The sequence below is a fragment of the Helobdella robusta genome (assembly GCF_000326865.2).
Source record: "Helobdella robusta unplaced genomic scaffold HELROscaffold_1, whole genome shotgun sequence".
NCBI classification, from domain to species: domain Eukaryota; kingdom Metazoa; phylum Annelida; class Clitellata; order Rhynchobdellida; family Glossiphoniidae; genus Helobdella; species Helobdella robusta.
In genome coordinates this window covers 3,088,128-3,107,318 of record NW_008703570.1, presented here as the reverse complement: position 1 = coordinate 3,107,318, position 19,191 = coordinate 3,088,128, and the positions used below count along the sequence as shown (strand labels likewise).

At 30.7% G+C, this 19,191-nt stretch overlaps 2 protein-coding genes across 2 annotated transcripts; both read left to right on the top strand.

The window, feature by feature from the left end:
- Positions 1 to 4,825: 4,825 nt before the first annotated feature.
- HELRODRAFT_135418 (hypothetical protein) lies at positions 4,826 to 5,275 on the top strand (the record flags this gene model as incomplete). Its single annotated transcript, XM_009010670.1, has 1 exon — positions 4,826 to 5,275. A coding segment is annotated over one exon (450 nt), but the record flags the coding sequence as incomplete, so codon positions are not given.
- Positions 5,276 to 14,187: 8,912 nt separating this feature from the next.
- On the top strand, positions 14,188 to 17,768 carry HELRODRAFT_62924 (hypothetical protein; the record flags this gene model as incomplete). Its single annotated transcript, XM_009010669.1, has 11 exons — positions 14,188 to 14,274; positions 14,652 to 14,705; positions 16,250 to 16,298; positions 16,422 to 16,490; positions 16,619 to 16,689; positions 16,756 to 16,812; positions 16,891 to 17,026; positions 17,085 to 17,185; positions 17,263 to 17,382; positions 17,464 to 17,560; positions 17,638 to 17,768. Coding segments are annotated over 11 exons (972 nt in total), but the record flags the coding sequence as incomplete, so codon positions are not given.
- Between the last annotated feature and the right edge of the window lie 1,423 nt (positions 17,769 to 19,191).

Here is a 19,191-nt window from a genome sequence, read left to right as displayed (position 1 = left end):
TAATTTGTTAATTTTGTTGCTCTGCAGTTGCTTTAAAAACTGTAAAGATTGGTTAAAAAACTTGAATTAATATTATAAGTTGGTTATTTATTGGATATTTATTGGTTTTTAAATTGATTTTTGAACTGACAATCACGTTTTCAAAGTTTTAGTTTAAACTTGTCTTGCTTGGAAATCATTTTACCTATATCATGCTTGGTTTATATTTATAATAATTTATATTCTCGCATATATCTGTTAGTAAATTCTTAATTGTATTTAATATGTGAACAAACTATGGTGTGGAAAAATAAAATACAGAAAACTACTCACAAAAATTCCTTATATATTATTTTTTTAAACAGTGGCGGATCTAAGCGGGGGCGTTATTTGTGTTTGTTAAAAACCTAAAAGTTAGTCAAAGTTATTGTTTTAACAGAAAAAGTAGTGTTTTTGGAGGAAAAATTTATATTATAAACCCCAAAAATAAAAAAAAGGCATGTGACTTTTTTTATATTATAAATAAATGTAAAACTATGACAGTATCTTAATATTTTAGTATACGTATACCAATATAAAACGAGTAGTATTTCAGAATGAAATTAAAATATACAAACTGAATACTAAAGGAAGAGCGTAATACACCTCCAAGCTTAATCTTTTCAGGCTAAATGACTTTGTATCGCAGCTGACGAATTCACTTTTAAACTATAAATAAAGTTAATTACGTTAGCGACGATCCGCTTTAGCGACGGTTAACAAACGTCACGACTGTTTTTGGGTTTTTTCGATTTGTACGGTTTTAACCACAGATATTTTTGCACACTAACATATCTACATAAATTTGCCGAATATGTTCACTGATGTACCAATTTACAATAAATATATATATATATATATTATAAAATACCTAATGTGGTATTTATACTTATAGCGTGCTTGTTTGGTTTGTATTAATGCAAGATTAATGAGGGATGAGACTGAAACCTTAACAAATATCACGTGACCAATTTGAAGCAGAATTTGATTATAACATTTTAGATTATACCTTTTATAGACAATACATAAAAATCGTTAGAAAACTACGCATCAGAATCTGGTAAAATGTTTACTGGTGATCACTGAATTAAATATTATGAAGCGTTTGATCTAACGTTGTCCTGAGCATCAGAACACAGTATTTTTATTTTGAGTTGAATGTAGTTAAGGATTTTTTCAGTTTGATACATCAGTTTATGTTAAAGCAACTAATGCTAATTCATGCTTGAAAGGACTTAGCGAACGCGCAGAAAGATACAAAAAAGCGTCATGGTAACCCATGTAACCTGAACAATCAGTCACTGCAGCTCTGTTGCTATTGCAAAAAGAACTTAAAAAAATAAAACAGCTGCTTGTTGATAACCGGTATATGCAATTACCAACAACGTTCCAAACAACAATGAACACGAAGATAATGGCAACCCCTCCAACACGTCTAATAACTTTGATAATAACAGCATCAAAAGCCTCACCACAAACAGTAATAACAATGCTTCAAATATTGGAATGACAACTACCACATTGTCAAGACGTTTGACCATGCATCTACAAAATGGAGCTATTAAACAACATTATCAACAACAGCATAACATCACTTTAACACGACAAATATTAAATAACACGCAAATAGTTTATTGCAATAACAATATCACAAACCTGAAAATAGCTGAATCAATTTTCATACAAAACAAAAATCCCTCCATGAACATTCAAGTAAAGTCAAACCTTCAAATAGACTACTAAATAATTATAACAACAAAAATTACGACAACAGCAATAATGATAACAATGTTATCACCAACAACAGTGATGATGTAAACAACAATCATACCAATAGTGACAACCTTAACAACAACATCAACAACACCAACAACAACATCAACAACAACATCAACAATAGCAACAACAACAACAGTGCCAACACTGTAGATACCAACGCCACAACCCATTGGCTGATCGTTGGTATTTACCTTAACAACTATGATATAAACAATCTTGCCGTTAAAATTTTGAAATCGCGTTTTATATTGTTTAATGTTATTAAATTTATTTTATTCGTTTTCTGTTTTAAATATTATATTAATTAATAATTATTTGTTCTTTCTTATCTTATCAAATATCTTACAGACATTATATATAATGCACTGAAGATGAGTTATCTATAAATAACTCGAAATAGCTATCTGCAAATTTATTTAATAAAATTTTTTTAAAACAATAAAATGTCTAATTTTTCTGACATAAATAAACTGAAAAAAATTATAAAAAAAGTTGAACAATGTTGAAAATAGTGTTGAATTTTTGAAATTTATATATTATTATTATTATTCAAAACAGCACGGGCAGAGTCCCTTGCCAAACAAAAATATAGAAATTCGAAAATATAAACCATAAATAAATTAAATAGGTAATGTACATAATAAACTTATCTTATGTATATAAATAATGAAACACAAGTCAACACAACAAAATAAAACAAACACAATTAATTAATTAATCGTTAACAATTAAGACCACCGAAAAAATGCATACAAATCTGAAACCAATGAACTGTTAAGATGATAACCATTGAATGTATATAGTGTAAAAGATGATAACTATTGAATGTATATAGTGTAAAAGAAACAATTATGAATTCAAGCGCCAATCAAATATGGAGTCACCAAAAAATGACACGTTTGGCATTAATATGATAATATTAATATGTTCGTTTTTTCGATTTTTCTCACTAAAGTTTTTTGGTGAACGTTTAGTTTATTAAAATTCAAAATAAACTTATTTTCCGAATTCATGCTGCAAATAAGGCCATATTTCGATTCCGAATGAATCATCATCAGTGCGATTTATTTTATATAGAGAAATATTCACTTCGTCAAAGTGAACTTAGATGGGAATTAGGTGTCAGTTTTCTTTATTGGCTGGTCCATCTTCGTTGGTTTCCTTTTCTTCATCGATAGCATCATATTCTTCTTTGTCACTATTTACAATGCTAGTTTTTATTACTTCTTTGTTTTCATTGTTGATTAAGTGCCGGGTTGGGAGTGAGGTTGTCATTTTTTGTTGTATATTAATTTTTGGTTTATTGATGTCAATTAGGACTGCTTCTGCAATTTTAAGATGCGTGTAGTTGGTGTTCTGGTATTATATATATATATATATATATATATATATATATATATATATATATATATATATATATATATATATATATTGTCAGAAATGCAATTATTGATGAAAATGACAAATATTCGAAAATCTGGCTTCTAATAGAATATTTACATCAAAATGTAAAAAAATGCAGAGAAATAATTTTTTTAGATGTACGAGTGAATTAAAAACAGCGTTCGCAGAACGCATTAATTATCGTCCGGCTGGGCGCATGCGGCCCGTGGTCCGCAATTTGCCCACCACTGGTTAGACCGTAAAAGCAGGAAACTACGATGGGTGAAAACATGTGTTTCTGCACACACACTCACACACACGCACGCGCACACACACATTGAATAATTTAAGTTGTTTACGTTCAGCAAAGCTAGAGATTAAAGGTTGTTCAGGCAATATTATTTTCTTTGGTATTGACGTCCTGTGAAACTTCATTAACGTTGTAATGTTTTGATGATCGTTTATCGTTTATTTTACTTTAGTTTTTCAAGTTACAGTGAAGCTTCTTTAAAATAGAATAAGTTCTGATGAAATGTTTGATGTTTTTGTAATAAAGTCAAAGACTGTTTTAAAAATAATTTTTTGCACGTTATTGTTTTTTTTCAATGCCAATGACTGTGCAAAAATATTGCTCTTTCCGAGTCGAATAAAATCACATAATGGTTATTTTGCTAAATTAGGGAAAGGGCTCGCTAAAGAGGGTCATCAGGTTGACATGCTCGTAGCGTACCATGAAAATAGAAAAACGGGTGATGAAGAACTTTTAAAAAACACTGCTTCTAATGCTAATCATAATGGAACGTTTACTTTTATTTATTACAAGGTTAAAAGTGAAAATGCTTATGTTGAAAGTCCTGAAATGAACAGATTACTTTTAGAGACAGCCTTAGGTTCTCCCATCAAAAGATTCATAAAAGCTTTGAGTTTAGGATCTATTGTAACGAAGCAACTTGTTCTGGAATGTACAGACGTAATGTCAAATTTCGAACTTCGCACGCAGTTGAACAACACTGGCTATCAGTTTGTGGTGATTGACCCAGTAGCGCCACAGTGTTCTCTTTTTTTACCCATTTCCATGGATGTTCCTTATGGTATATTTTCAATTTCATGGGTAGCTTGGATGTTCAGAGTACCAAGACTTCCGTCATTTACTCCATTTCTTGGTGATAAAAATACTGACCGAATGAACTTTTTTCAAAGGTTTATAAATTTTGTTGAAGATTTTTTGATGTTAACGACGTTTTTAGGTTATGATTTGTATGAAGATCCATTTATGACCGACAACACAAAGTTTAAACATTTAACATCAGTCGATCTTCTTAATAAAGGCTCTCTTTGGCTTTTTCTGGAAGACATTGCGGTGAGTTATCCAAATGTTCAAATGCCAAACACAATGAATATAGGAGATATAATAATTGACTCAACGTATAATTCTATGCATAGCAAAATGCCGACACAACTAAAAGTTCTTGTAGATTATTATTCTCACTATGATGGTTGCGTTATAATTTCATTTGGAAGTTTCATGGATGAAATATCAGATTTTTTAATAGACCGTTTTTGCGAAACATTCAAATACTTTCGTCAAAATATTTGCTTTATATGGAAATTAAATAAGTCCGCCAAAAAAATCTGTCCAGATGTAACCAATGTTTATACCATGAAATGGTTACCACAAAACGAATTGCTAGCGAATCCCACAATAAAATTATTTATAACACACGGAGGAATAAACAGCATAATAGAATCTGTTTACTACGCTAAACCGATGATTATTCTGCCGATTGCAATTGACCAACATGGGAACGCTGCGATGGCAGAGTCTAAAGGGTATGCTTTGGTCATGAGCTTGTCAGCGTTTACATCTCTTGGCATGGTCGAGAATGTAAAGAGCCTTCTTAAAAACGATTCTTATAAGAAAGCGGCCGAATTCTATTCACTCATCATGAAAGACAAATTAGTAAAGCCGGAAATAAGAGTTTCTCATTTAATTAATCACGTTATAAAATATGGGGACAATCATTTGAAAACGTCTGCTTACCAATTGAACTGGTTCCAGTTTTTCATGTTCGATATTTTTCTGGTTTTTATATTGACAATTCTTTTCATTTTAACCGTTACTTTTATTTTTGTGTGGTGTGCGATAAAATTTTTGTGTAAAAATCGTTCAAGTGACAAGAAAAAAATCAAGCGACATTGATTTATATGAAAGTTATTTTCCATAAACATATTTTTGTTTGTTCATGGAGTTTATGCCTTTTTGCCGACATATATCTTGCTTGTTTTTATATTTTATATTTTTTTCATTTTGTCTACCTTGTCATTTGCAACCATTTTACAAAAATATTTGTAAGTTATCGCATATTTTTTCTTTTATTAGCTCAAAAAAGTAAACAATTTTAACAGTGCCTTAACTTTAGTGAACTGAAATAAATAGAATCCCATATCTCTATTAATTTATTAATGGCCACAAATGGCAATAACGCTCGTAATGTACACTCTACATTTCAGGGCAATACAAACATAGTATGCTAAATAAATCAGTGGAAAAGAAATTTTAACAAAACCATTTATGAGAATATAATTAACTAATGATAAACAAACCATTACTTATTGTACAATGATCAGAGAATTTTAAAAATATTATGTAACAAAACATATCTATATGATTTATATTATTACTGACAAGTAATTTGTACATAGAACGACAAAAGCCAGAACCTATTTAACCACACAAGTACTCGCCATACGAGCACATCATACCTTTTAATGTCTGATATATTCTCCACTTTATAAATATTCAATAATAATCGCAATAATGATAATAATTGTAACGCCAACAACAATATAATGATAAAATAATAATAATACCTATTAGCAATTCACTAGTAAATAGGCTTCAAAGTGCAGATTAAAAATTCATTCAGTGAGATGCAATTGTCATATTTGATAATAAAAGTAGTCATATTTATTCAACTCACTGTACCGTTGCTGTCATTCTTTATATAAAAAAAATTGTCGTCTGCAAACATGAAGCAATTGAAAATCTAGATAAATCATTAACGAACAGAAGTTAAAGAAGAGGCCCAAACACGGAGCACTGCGGTGCCCCGTGTGTTAAGGGTAGAACTTTTGAGCTATTTCTTAAGTCTAATCCAATCCTTCCAAACAAACTGTGATATAATCTTTTTTTATATTATTATTCTTTAAAAATCAGGATCAATCAATTAGCTTTTTGAAAACAGATGGGTCTTGCGATCCGCTCTGAACTTCGCGAGTGATGGAGAAGTAGTCAGAGAAGTAGGTAGAGAGTTCCAGAAAAAAGGACCAGAAAAAGCAAAAGTAGATTTGGCAAAAAAGTGTTTAACACGAGTTAAGAAGAAGCGAGAAGAAGTAGGCGATCGTAAACCGGGGCGTTTAGATTCAATTAATATATCTGATAAATACTTAGGAAATAATTTAGATTGAGACTTATACATGAACGTGCAAATTTTAAAAATTATTCTATATTTTATAGGTAGCCAGTGCAAGAGAACAAGATATGGAGATATATGAGAAAAGAAAGGAGCACTAGCAACTCGACGAGCAGCAGAGTTAAAAGCTTTACTTAAAGGATAGAGTATAGAGTCAGGAAGACCATAGTAGAGCGAGTTACAATAATCAATCCTAGATAAGACTAACGAAGTAACAAGAAGGAGAAGAGTAGGATCATCAAGAAAAGGCAAGTTTTTTTTATTCTACGTAGATGAAAGTAAGAGCTTCTAGCAACACTTAATCTGAGAAGAGAGAGACACAGTAGAATCACAGGTAAAACCTAGACTACGAAACTTATGAGAGACATCAAGAGTTTTAGAATCAGGTAAGATAAAAGGAGGAATAGTAATAGAGTGTTTAGATTTATTAAAACAAATTAATTCAAACTTAGAAGGATTAAGTTTAAGACACATAGAGTCAGACCAAGCGATAATTGAAGAAGGACATAGAGATAAATTATGAAGAACACTATTGAGATTAGATGGAGGAAAAGAAGTATAAACATGAAAATAAAATAGAATAAATTAAATAACTAATAAATAAATAAAAGAAAATAAAATAAATTGACAATAAAATGAAGTAATGGCATAAAAACGCAAATTAATAGACTAGATGATGACTTAGTGAGTTAGTGAGATGGTCGATAAATAAAAACTAGTTGTGTAAATGATAAAGTTTATTTGAGTGTTAATATATTTGAGGTGTCTTGTGATGTAAGTTTTTTCCTGATATGTAGATTGGGTGGCGACTTGATAGTTATGTTTTCCCTGACGAAGGTTGTATGTTGTAGTTTTAATTGGTGGTAGAAGAAGATGGATAACGTGGTTGTTGTTATTTTATATTTTCTTGAACAGTCTTGAATCGAGTGTGTTGAATATCTGAGTGTCGGTAAGATATGATGCAGGTAGATAGTTGAAGCGGATTAGTTTTTTGATGAGGGAGCTGCATATTTAATGCGTGAGATGATGAGTGATTCAGTGATGTCGAATAATTTGATGCCTCTGAGACCATGTGAACGCAGTGTTTTGAGCGCTTGAAATGTTTGAAAGTTTTTTGTGATGATGTGATTGATATGAGATGCTATATTAAGTGTAGAGGTGGGTTTGTATGTGTCAATTAATTTGCAATTGATTTTTTGAAACATAAAATAATTATTCATTTTGCAGATTAATCGTCAGTGAAATAAATTAAATACTGTAAATATACTGTCTTTCTAGGACTAACGATAAAACAGTAAATGGTAAAGGAATATTACTTAGGCGTCTATGGTATGTGCGTGTGTGGTGTGTCATGGACTTTTAGATCAGTGGTTCTTAACCTTTGGGTCAAGACTCATTCGGGGGTCAAATGATGATTTGCCAGGGATCACCTTAAATTATCGGAAATTTGATTTTTGACTCTCTTATATTGTGTAATTGTACAGTTTGTGAAAACTTTTTTTGAGTAGATTATATTTGTGCCTGCAACGACTCAACATTTTTCATATGTGACTACTGATTGGTTAATTTACGAAATTCTGTCTGGCTGACCCTGTTTGCTGCACTTGGCGAAACTCCATTGCAGAAAATTTTGATTGAAGTTGTTATAGAAACGTAATGAAAAGAGTTTATATCGAGCATGTTTATAGCGATGCAGCGAGGCGTAATTTCTTTTCAATGTCAGTTATAAATTATGCCCAAGAGAGAAATAGAAAAAACAAATGACGAATGATTTGTTTTTAAAAATGAAACATTTTATCACAACACAAAACATTTTTAATAACAATATGTAATTCCAAAACAACAAAACAAATTTTTTCAGAGCCTATATATATATATTTTTTATATTTTTTTGTTTGCTGGACCTAAGCTGTGGGACAATACCACTCCAAGCAACATAAAGAACATTGCTAACATTGTTTTGTTTAGAAAAAAGTTATATGAGTTTTTATTAACAATTGACCCATCATATAATAAATATATTGTTCAATTTTATTATCATATTAATTTAATTTCATATGTCGAGATATTCGTTTATTTTGTTGCCACCCATTTATGTCGATTTACTCTTTAAATCTCATTTCACTGTTTTGGTTGCATTTTGTCAAAGGACGCATACTAAATACATATTACTTAACATAATAGTTCTGACGTTTATATTATTTTTCCTCTTCTCTTTCTTTCCCATTACGGATGTGACACGGTGGCCTATTTATTTATTTATTTGAACAAAGCACGGGCTATTGCCCATTACCGAATGTACAGGAAAAAAAAATACATAGTATTATACATGCATACCACGATACATTCGTACAATTGCTTCACAAGTATAACCACGAAGATAATGCAGATTGAAAATAATTTCCAAAAACAATAAATTAACACTAACAGTGTCTTGGGTGTCACCATAAATGCAAACTTATAAACCAAGATATAATAAAATACTTTATCCATCTAACCCATTAATCCCATCATACACCTGAATAGCATAAAATTAACTACACATTTCCCATGCAATAGAAAAAATAAACAAACATTCATGCGTCCATCTAATTTCCTTAACCTCCCCTACCCATGTACCAACTCATATACCCACCTACTCATGAATCATTAATTATTATATCAGATAATTATATTAGAACCTAGAAATTTCATTAACTATTTACCAATCAATAAAAAAAACCAAACAATCATATGAAAAACAATAATAATAATAAGAAAGTTATGAAATCAATACAAAATATAATTAACCAAAAAATTTATAAATGAAATATACAAGCTATACAAGTTATTTTTCTTATTTGGTCTCCGAAGATTTATTTATTTATTTATTTGATATTTTCAGTGACGAATTAAAGAAAATTGTTGATATTCTATGTTGTTCGTCTTTTACTGGTGCTGCCTGAGCACTATCATGTTGCACCGTGGTTTGATGATGATTGCAAGGCTTTAAAACGGAAATGTAGAAAAAAAGAAAGGACTTTTAGAAATAGTCCTAAATTGCCTGATAAAAATGAATGGATATTGGCCCTTAAAGGAAAAGCTGAAATTTGATCAAACAAACGTAATGTATATTGGAAGAAAGTTGTCTCTGAAAATAATAAAACTCCAAAAAGCTTGTGGAGGGTGGTTAATAAAATTTTTCTAAACAGTCACAGTGAAGGCACTAAACGTGAATTCAATGATCTCAGTTCATGAATTTCTTTAATGAAAAAATTAAAATGATAAAACAGGAAATTGACACTGAAAATCAGTCTTGTCTAAACAGTGATGATCATGGATGTGAGCAGTTGTTTTCGACTTTTCTGGCGGTGTCTGAGGCTGATGTCAGAAAAGAAGTGTTTCTTTCACTTACAAAGTCTTGTCAACTGGATATTTTACCAATACGTTTCTTTAAAAAACATTTTGAATTGTTCTGTTCATTTATAATCTGTTTGATAAATTTGTGCATGAAGGTAGGTTGCTTCCCTACACGTTGTAAACGGGCAATTGTTGTGCCGTTGTTTTAATTTTAATAAAATAACTAATGACGACAAGAATTTGGTTAAAAATATTGAAAAATGTAACAAAAAACTATCCAACGCTAGAAATTCTGTAGATTTCATAAATTATATATTACCATATATACATATATATATATATATATATATATATATATATATAATATGCATCTATCTATATATGCGTATTATTTATTTATTTATATAACTTCCTAATGTGTGTGTGTGTCTCATTGTAACGTTGAATAAATTAGGATTTAACTACAGTTATACTTAGATATATCAAAGAAGAACTGTTTGTGTGTGTGCAAATGTCTGCGTGTGTTTGTTTGTTTGCATTGTGTTAAGCTAAAAAAGTGCATCCATTCAAGAGCTTCGAATTCCTATTGAACCGCTATAACATAATAACTGCTCTTCAGTCAACTCACATTGAGATCGGTTGAATAGGTTTTCATAAAAGCTTTCATAATTATATATATATATATATATATATATATATATATATAGGATATATAGGATATATAGACTACATATAGATAGATACATGCATATACATAAATAACATGTGATGTGATTATATGTATGTACCTATAACATATGCTTCTATTAAATTAATTACATTAAAACTTACATTTATCTACGCTGCTTCGATAGGACTGAACTTTTTGTACTTTTTAGTATTTGTTGTTATATTCTTTGGTGTTTAGCCATGAAGAAAGCTTAGAAATTATAAAATAATATTTACATGAATAGGAAATGTTTAATTGTATCCTGATTAGAAGATATTGATTGGTGTGATACAAATGTAAGCAAATTGATGATGTATTAATTATGAGAGAGTTAAAGTTGTTTGAAATTAATGATGCTGCTTGGTAGAGCTGAATGATTGAGTTGACTGCCACGTTGTGGTTCTCTTCTTATGTATGATTAATTGGCTTTTGTTATTTTCCATCTGACTCTTAATGATTTTCTGAAAATCTCAACCCTGCTTTGTAATTATGAACTATTATATATATATATATATATATATATATATATATAAAGTATAAATATATTTCAAAGTTTCAAAGTTTTTTTCAAAGTTTTATTCATAATCAACAACATATCAAATAAGTGAATAAAAGTTATGAAGTTGAATATGCGGAGACCGAATAAGACTGTTTGTCTTGTGGTGAGTATATAAGTATATATATATATATATATATATATATATATATGAATAGGAATAAACTTAACTTAAATTTCTACTTATATGAATCAAAATGTTTCTGCCAGCAGTAAATAACATACGTAGATATATATATATATGATATATATATATATATATATATGTATATATATATATATATATATATATCTTTCTCTCTCTCTCTCTCTATATATATATATATTCCATTTGTATTAAGATATTATAAATATTTATATAATAAAATAGGTCTCAAGATAATACTAAATTAATAAATTTTTAATTTATTTTATATCATTGAACAGAGTGAACACAAACGTAAATAAAAATTTTTTTAAAGTTTTTTAAAATTTGTCAAGTTCAAAACATAGTTAGCGTGCTCACGTCACTCAATACAACGATGACAGATCTCATGGAAACACTGAGACGACATTTCACCTCAAACACCAACAACAACTACAACAAAACAAACAACAACAAAACAAACAACAACATCAAAAACAACAGCCCAAGTCGTCGAAAGAATGTGCGAGATTGCCTTTCCAAGGACGGCGAAGACTACCTGAGGTCCTTTGGCAACGAACTGCACAACTCATTCATCGTCACTCGCGAACACACCAGCAACATCTTCAAGCAAAATCTTTTCGAATACGGCTTGAAAAATGATTTCAAATTTGGCGCTAAGCCTACAAAGAATTATTTTTTGCAAAACATGGCTACCCTGCCAAAGAGGACCCGATCGGCAAAGAAAACAAGTTTAATGCATGAAGAAGTTACCAACTCAGACAAACGAGGAACTATAACAACTGCAGATGCCATCAAACAGGTTGGCAACGCTGACGTGCGACAGTTACAAATTGACCACGTTGTTCTGAACGGCTGCGAGGCTACTTCTACTTGTATGAATCAAAATGTTTTTGCCACTGACATCAACATCATCAACTACAACAATAACGCCATCATCCATAACAACTACGAAATTTTTGAACACCTCATAAACATTAACAACGACAATCACATCGACAATAACATTTCCAACAATGACGTCATCAACAGTAACAACATCATAGCCAGCAACAAACAAATTATCAACACGGACAACCCCATGTACAACAACAAAAACACAACTAACAACAAAATAAACAACAACACAAACAGCATAGGCAACAACACATCTGACAACACAAACAAAGACACAACAAAGAACAACGTAGCTAACGAGAACAACATTAGACACATTTTAGTCGACAGTATGGCAATCGACAACAACACCAGCTCAACTGCGCAGTATCTACCAGCACTAAACAGCAACAACATTTTTTCAACAACAAAGGTGCAACGTTCAACTTCTCTTTTTTTCCTATTGTATAATTTAACATCGCTAACTAAAAATTATTACAAGCTTGCAATTACGAATGAAAAATTTATTTTCTCTGATTACCAACAAATTATTTTTTAATTCCATTTATTCACAAAAAAAATAAACAACGACACAACAAAATTAAAATTGTTGTTAAAATAATTCTTGCATTAAACTTATTAATTTTGTAACAATTGTTATTATTTTTGTTCTTATCATTCTGCTTCTTCAATTTTTTAAAATTATTAATATTACTATTAGTAGTATATTTATTATGATTGAATTCTGGTTTGTTTGCAGCAATTATCTGAATGTCATCAAAGTATGCATGGCAAATCAGACCAAATGACTAAATGATTGCAAGAACATCTGTTGCTACTGTTAAAAGTTGAGCGCTATATAAAAAACAAACCAACAGCTTATAAGTTTCCTTTACAATTCTAAACATTAATCCAAACTATAATCTAATCAAAATTGAATACAAAATGATGGAAGACCAAATGACAGTCACCGATAAAAACGTTCAAAATATTTTTAAAATTGAGAAACTATTAATAGGCAGTAGCCCAACTGAAGGAGCAGTCCAATGCATGTGGACGCGCATTTGCTTGGGCACCGTTCAAATCATCTTTAATAGGTGCAGCCTTGCCCGACCACTTGGTGATTTTTAAAAACTACTTGAAACGATATCAACTCGATTTATCTCAGCACGTTGGCAGTTAGCGTGTAGGCAGGAAACGCAACCGTAATAATTAATTATGTCATTAGAGAGTGAAGCTGATGCCTGCTCAGCATTTACAATATCAGAAGTTTTGTTTTCCAGAAGATCGAACGGTGGAGAGGAAAGTTTTGAACTCCTTCGAATGATACTTTTTGAATAATTTTGCACAAATAATTTAAAAATAATTTTGAATTATTTTAGGACAACATTATTAATGTTCTAAAATGCTGCATCACTTGAATGAAAAATAGATCAAAATGTTTCGTCTCATTTCTGGAGCTGGTTTGCCTGAGCATGGGCACCGATACTGATTTTTTTGCTTTTAATTTTATGTACCCCGTTGTGACATTGTTATATTCTCATTACAAAATATCCAGAAAAACTTATTTCGGACGAAAACAACACTGCCACCTAGCAACAAACAACATCAACAGCAACATCATCAACATCAACAATATCTACATCAACAGCAACATCAACAGCAACATCAACAACAACAACTGCAAGAACAACAGCAACAGCAGTTTGTCAACATTAGCAATAATCATATTAGTAATAAAGATAAAAACTATATTAAAATAAGTAACAATGTCAACAACAATCATAATTCTTCAAAGTACCGAAACAACAACCCACCTTACAATAATAATACCACACGACCAAACATCAACAACAACATCACTAACAACATCAACAACAACATCAGTAGCAACTTCAACAGCAACGTAATAGGTAACTATAGACTACTCCGAACTTTAGGCAAAGGAACGTACGCCAAAGTGAAACTCGCTGAACATTGGCCAACTGGAATTGAAGTATTATCAACATTTCATTCATTCATTTGTTTTTTCATTCATTCTTTTATTTATCTATTCATTCATTCATTTGTTTAATCATTCAATTGTTTATTCATTCATTTGTTCATTCATTCGTTTATTCATTCATTCATTCATTCGTTCATTCATTCATTCATTCATTCGTTCGTTCGTTCATTCATTCATTCATTCATTCATTTATTCATTCATTCATTCATGTGTGTGATGGGTAGGAACGGGGGTTGGTTTGTAGTATGTGCGGTGTGTTTGGTTGTGTAGACACCGCTGATGCAAAAGGCCTTTTTGCAGATTTGTTTTTATAGCTTAGCTAGTACTATTTAAAATGAACATATTATGATTTTCATTTCAAACGACAGGTGGCCGTGAAAATAATCGACAAGCAACGAACACGGCCAAGCGATTTGGAAAAAGTAAAAATTTTATTTAAAATAATTTATTGCTGATGCAGATATAACGTTTAAATGTTTTAATAATTATTTAAATTTTAACGCACCGTGTTTTGTTGGTGTTGGTGACTCTGGCTGTTGAGCTACTGGACAGTGTCAACTTTGAATTCAACATTTTAATTTGTAACTAAAAAAGGTAGCAGTTAATTTTGAAGTACGGCTAAAATAATATCTCGTAGCTTCCGTTGTCCTGTTGTGAGTCCATTTTTAAACAGAACGGTTTTGACTTTTTACAAGATTCATCAGGAATACGAATTAAATACTAACAATTTATTCATTTGAAAGCAAGATGAGGGAAACGGATACAAAATTTGTCGAGTAAAAATTTCCAACTCTGAACTTTGACTCACGACTCCGGATTCGGACTCCCAGAAAAATTTTTTGAAACATGCTGAAAGAAAGTTATGAGATTTTATTCACTTATTGGCATCTATTTTAGTATTGAACGCATAAATATCTTTAAAAAAAACACGATCGGAAAAAAATTCTCTAGAAAAAATACTTTAAAAAAAATTCTTTTCACTTTCCGGAGTCGGATGAAAAATATCTGACTCTGACTCCGTCACCTCAACAAAATTTCGACTGCATCAATAATCTTCGACTGCAAAACTCTGGTTGAAAAACTTATAAACTATTTATAAAACTCCATAGTTTAAGTTATACGACCAAATTTATCCACATATAGGTGAGCTTTCAAACAAATCTGGCATAAAATCTTTATGCAAAAAATATGTGAAGTTTCGCTTTATCATTTTTATCCCTGATATTTGTCTGTTCATAATAAGATTAAAACCTTTTTTGCTATGGATAACGTAGAAGAAAGTAATACTTTGAAAATTAACCACAGCTCATACCTTAACAATTACAATTGAAATTCAATGTATAAATGTACACACACACACACACACACACACACACACACACACACACACACAAACAAACAAACACGCACACACACACACACACATGTTGACACATACGTACATAAAATGACTTCAACATTTAGTACTGAGTTTATATAAAGTTCATAAAATTTGCAACACTTTTTTGGCAAAATTTGCTGAGTTGTTTCGATTGAACAGCCTTCGCAACTATAATAACATTAAAGACTGTTCCTAATACGAGTCTTGTGTTTTTTCTTGAATCAGTCGTCAGTCTTTGTTCAGTCAATATTGCATTTGCAATGAAGGAATAAGTTCTGAGCAGTGAGATAGCTGAAACAATGATAAACATGCATCACCTTCAATAATTGAGTGTCGTGCTCTAATGAAAATTTAAAAATGTTTTAACAATAATCAAAAGAAATTAAAATAAAAGTTTCATTAAACACAAACACTGTACCAAGAACCGTTATTGTTTGTTTACAAAAAAAAAGATATTTTTGTAACATTTATGATATTTTAATTTTTTTAGTTTAAAATTGTTGCATGATTTTTCGTGACTTTTTTAATAATAACTAAATAAAGTAAAAAACTTAATTAAAGTATTTTTAACATCTGCTTTCTCAGATCTATCGAGAAATAAAAATTCACAAGTTTCTGAAACACCCGAACATTGGTGAGTTTCTCGTCGTTTGTCAACTTCAACTAAAGATTTCTGGGATATGCTTCATATTGTTTTTGCAATTATTATTTTATTTCTGCAATGATGAACTTTCTATTACAAAAAAATTGTCACCAGTGCAAATATACGAAGTGATTGAAACAGCCAACCACATCTTCATCGTGTTGGAGCTGGCGAAGCGAGGTTGTCACGATGGAACTCTTCATTAAAAACTACTTTATTAGTCCGGTTTTTTAATTTACTGAATTTATCATGTTATCGTTTTAAAACTTGTTTCTGCATTCAATGGGCCTCAATATTTTTAATTGCCTCAGGCGAAATTTTTGACTACATCGTATCCAAAAAAAGGTTGACAGAAACTGATGCAAGAGATAAGTTCAGACAAGTAGGGAAACTCTATTTTACAATTTACAGAAATTTAAATAATTTTAACTCACTTTAAAATAAACAGCTTTTGTCCGCTGTTGCTTACCTCCACACGAACAAAATTGTTCATCGAGACTTGAAAGTTTGTTTCGACAAAAGTTTTTTCAAATATTTTTATTAAACATTTTGCGAATCTTATGAGATGATTGTTTTTGTTTAGGTGGAAAACCTTTTGTTAGATGGTGACAATAATATAAAGCTGTGTGATTTTGGATTCTGTAATTATTACGATGCCAGCAGCTTTTTGGACACTTTTTGTGGCAGTCCACCATACGCCGCTCCAGAACTTTTCAAGGGTCAGCTTTTTTTTCATGGAAATTTTTTTATATTGTGAAGTTTTAAAAACAAAATTAGGAGAGAAATACATTGGCCCAGAAGTTGATGTTTGGAGTCTGGGAGTCATTCTTTTCACTTTGCTGACAGGTTCACTGCCATTTGATGGGAAAACTCTACCAGTTAGAAAATATGTTGAAATCATTGTTCCAATTATTTTTTATTTTAAAAAATGCAAACGTTGTTTTTGTTATTTCAGGAGCTGAAACAAAAAGTTTTGCAAGGAACTTTTAAATCACCAGATTATGTTTCGGTTCGGAGTGAATTGTTTTTAAGAAAATTTCTTAAAAGAAATCCGAACGATAGATTGCATTTGGAAGTAATGAAGAATATTTTATTTGAATATTTTTTTAACTAGCAGTTTGTGTGTTAAACTACGAAACAAAATTTTGTAACCCAGCAAGCACTGCGAGATGATTGGGTGAGCATGGGTTACAGCTGTGCACCAACCTACAGGCCGACAAGTGCCACACTGGATGTCAATCAGACTGTTTTGGGTAGATAAATTCAAATAGTACTTTTTTCACATGAAAAGTTGAATAACGAAAATCAGAATTAAAATAAATATTCGCAGAGAGAATGATAGGCATGGGATTTCCGGGCACAGAAATTATCGAATCAATAGAAAATAAAAAATTCAACAGCTTTCACGGAACATACAACATTTTGTGCAATAAAGTTTGCAATAGTGAGGTAGATGAATAATATAGACAAGTAATGTTCTTAGTTTTAATCGAAAACGTTTTCGAAATTTTAGACAGCCTTTGTTCGAAGCAACCAGCGCAGTTCAACAAGGTCAAACATCGATTTCGTTGCAACATCTATGCCACTGAACAACCCGCCAGCCCGCTGGGAGAACAAGACCGAACAAAAATGTGTCAACCCGTCTCGAATGAAAAACACAAAACCGACAATTCAGCAGAAAAGTTCATTTAGCATTCAACGACCGCTTGTCTACATGACCCGAGATGTGAACAACAACTACGACCACAACTACGCAACTTCTAACTACAAATTACAAGAACGTGAACGCAAAGAAAACATAAAAAAATTTCCTGATGAACCCGACGAAATCAATTACGGAAAACTTCCAAAAGATTGTTTCAAACAGAATATTTTCCCAGAAAATCTCATCGATCCAAGTACGTAAAATTTGCTAAGAATTTTAATTGTTTTAAACTGAATTTAACTATTTCAAATAAAGATAAACTCGTGGCGGAAGATGCCAAGCTTCTAAGAAATAATATGAAAATAAAAGAAATGATGAAGGTAACTTTGAAAAATAAAATAATTTACTTTTAATTATAAAACCACACGAAAAAAATCTTTCTGCATAGAATTTTATCATGAGGCTGGCGTATAAGCTTTTCAACATCGATACCTTTCAATCATTTTAAAACTAAATTCGAATAATTATTTTATAATCAGCTCAGCTTTCGTATTATTATTTATCGAACAATATATTTTTAGTAAATTAAATTTTATGAAAAAAATAATCTCATATTTCTGACAGCCGTCATCGAACGTAGAACGATCAAGGAGTGCAAAGGAAGATGTTGTTTGGGGAGGAAGTCGAGTTACATCACAAGGCGATCCTTCACGTTTCACAACGCTGCTCAGGTTCGTGAACAAAAATTTGCTGAGTAATGAAAAAAATAGGATTAAAATTTTAGACCATTTAAGATTTGGTGGCAGTGCTGAATATGTTTTACGAAAGTTCTAAAATTTAAGAAAATTAAAGTTTTATAAATTTTAAAATTGTTGTAATTTAAATTTACATTGAATTTAAATTAGATTGTACATGAAAAATTAAGTAACTATTAATCTATCTTTTATAAAGCATGATAGCTGTAATAATTTTCAATAAATATCAAACATGAAAATCGGAGCATATAATTCACTGGGCAACAAAAAAAGTATTTTTTTTTGTATCCTTAACTTTTTTAGTCAAATTATACAAATTTTAGGGTGAGAAAAACGAAAATGCAAACGAAAATTTTTTATTAGCTCTAGTTTCTGAGATATGCAACAACAAAAATTTTTTGGTTTTTTTCATTCACAACACAGCAATATGACATATAATTTACTTATTTTAATAATATTTAAAGTGCATCTAGTTTTTTTCAAT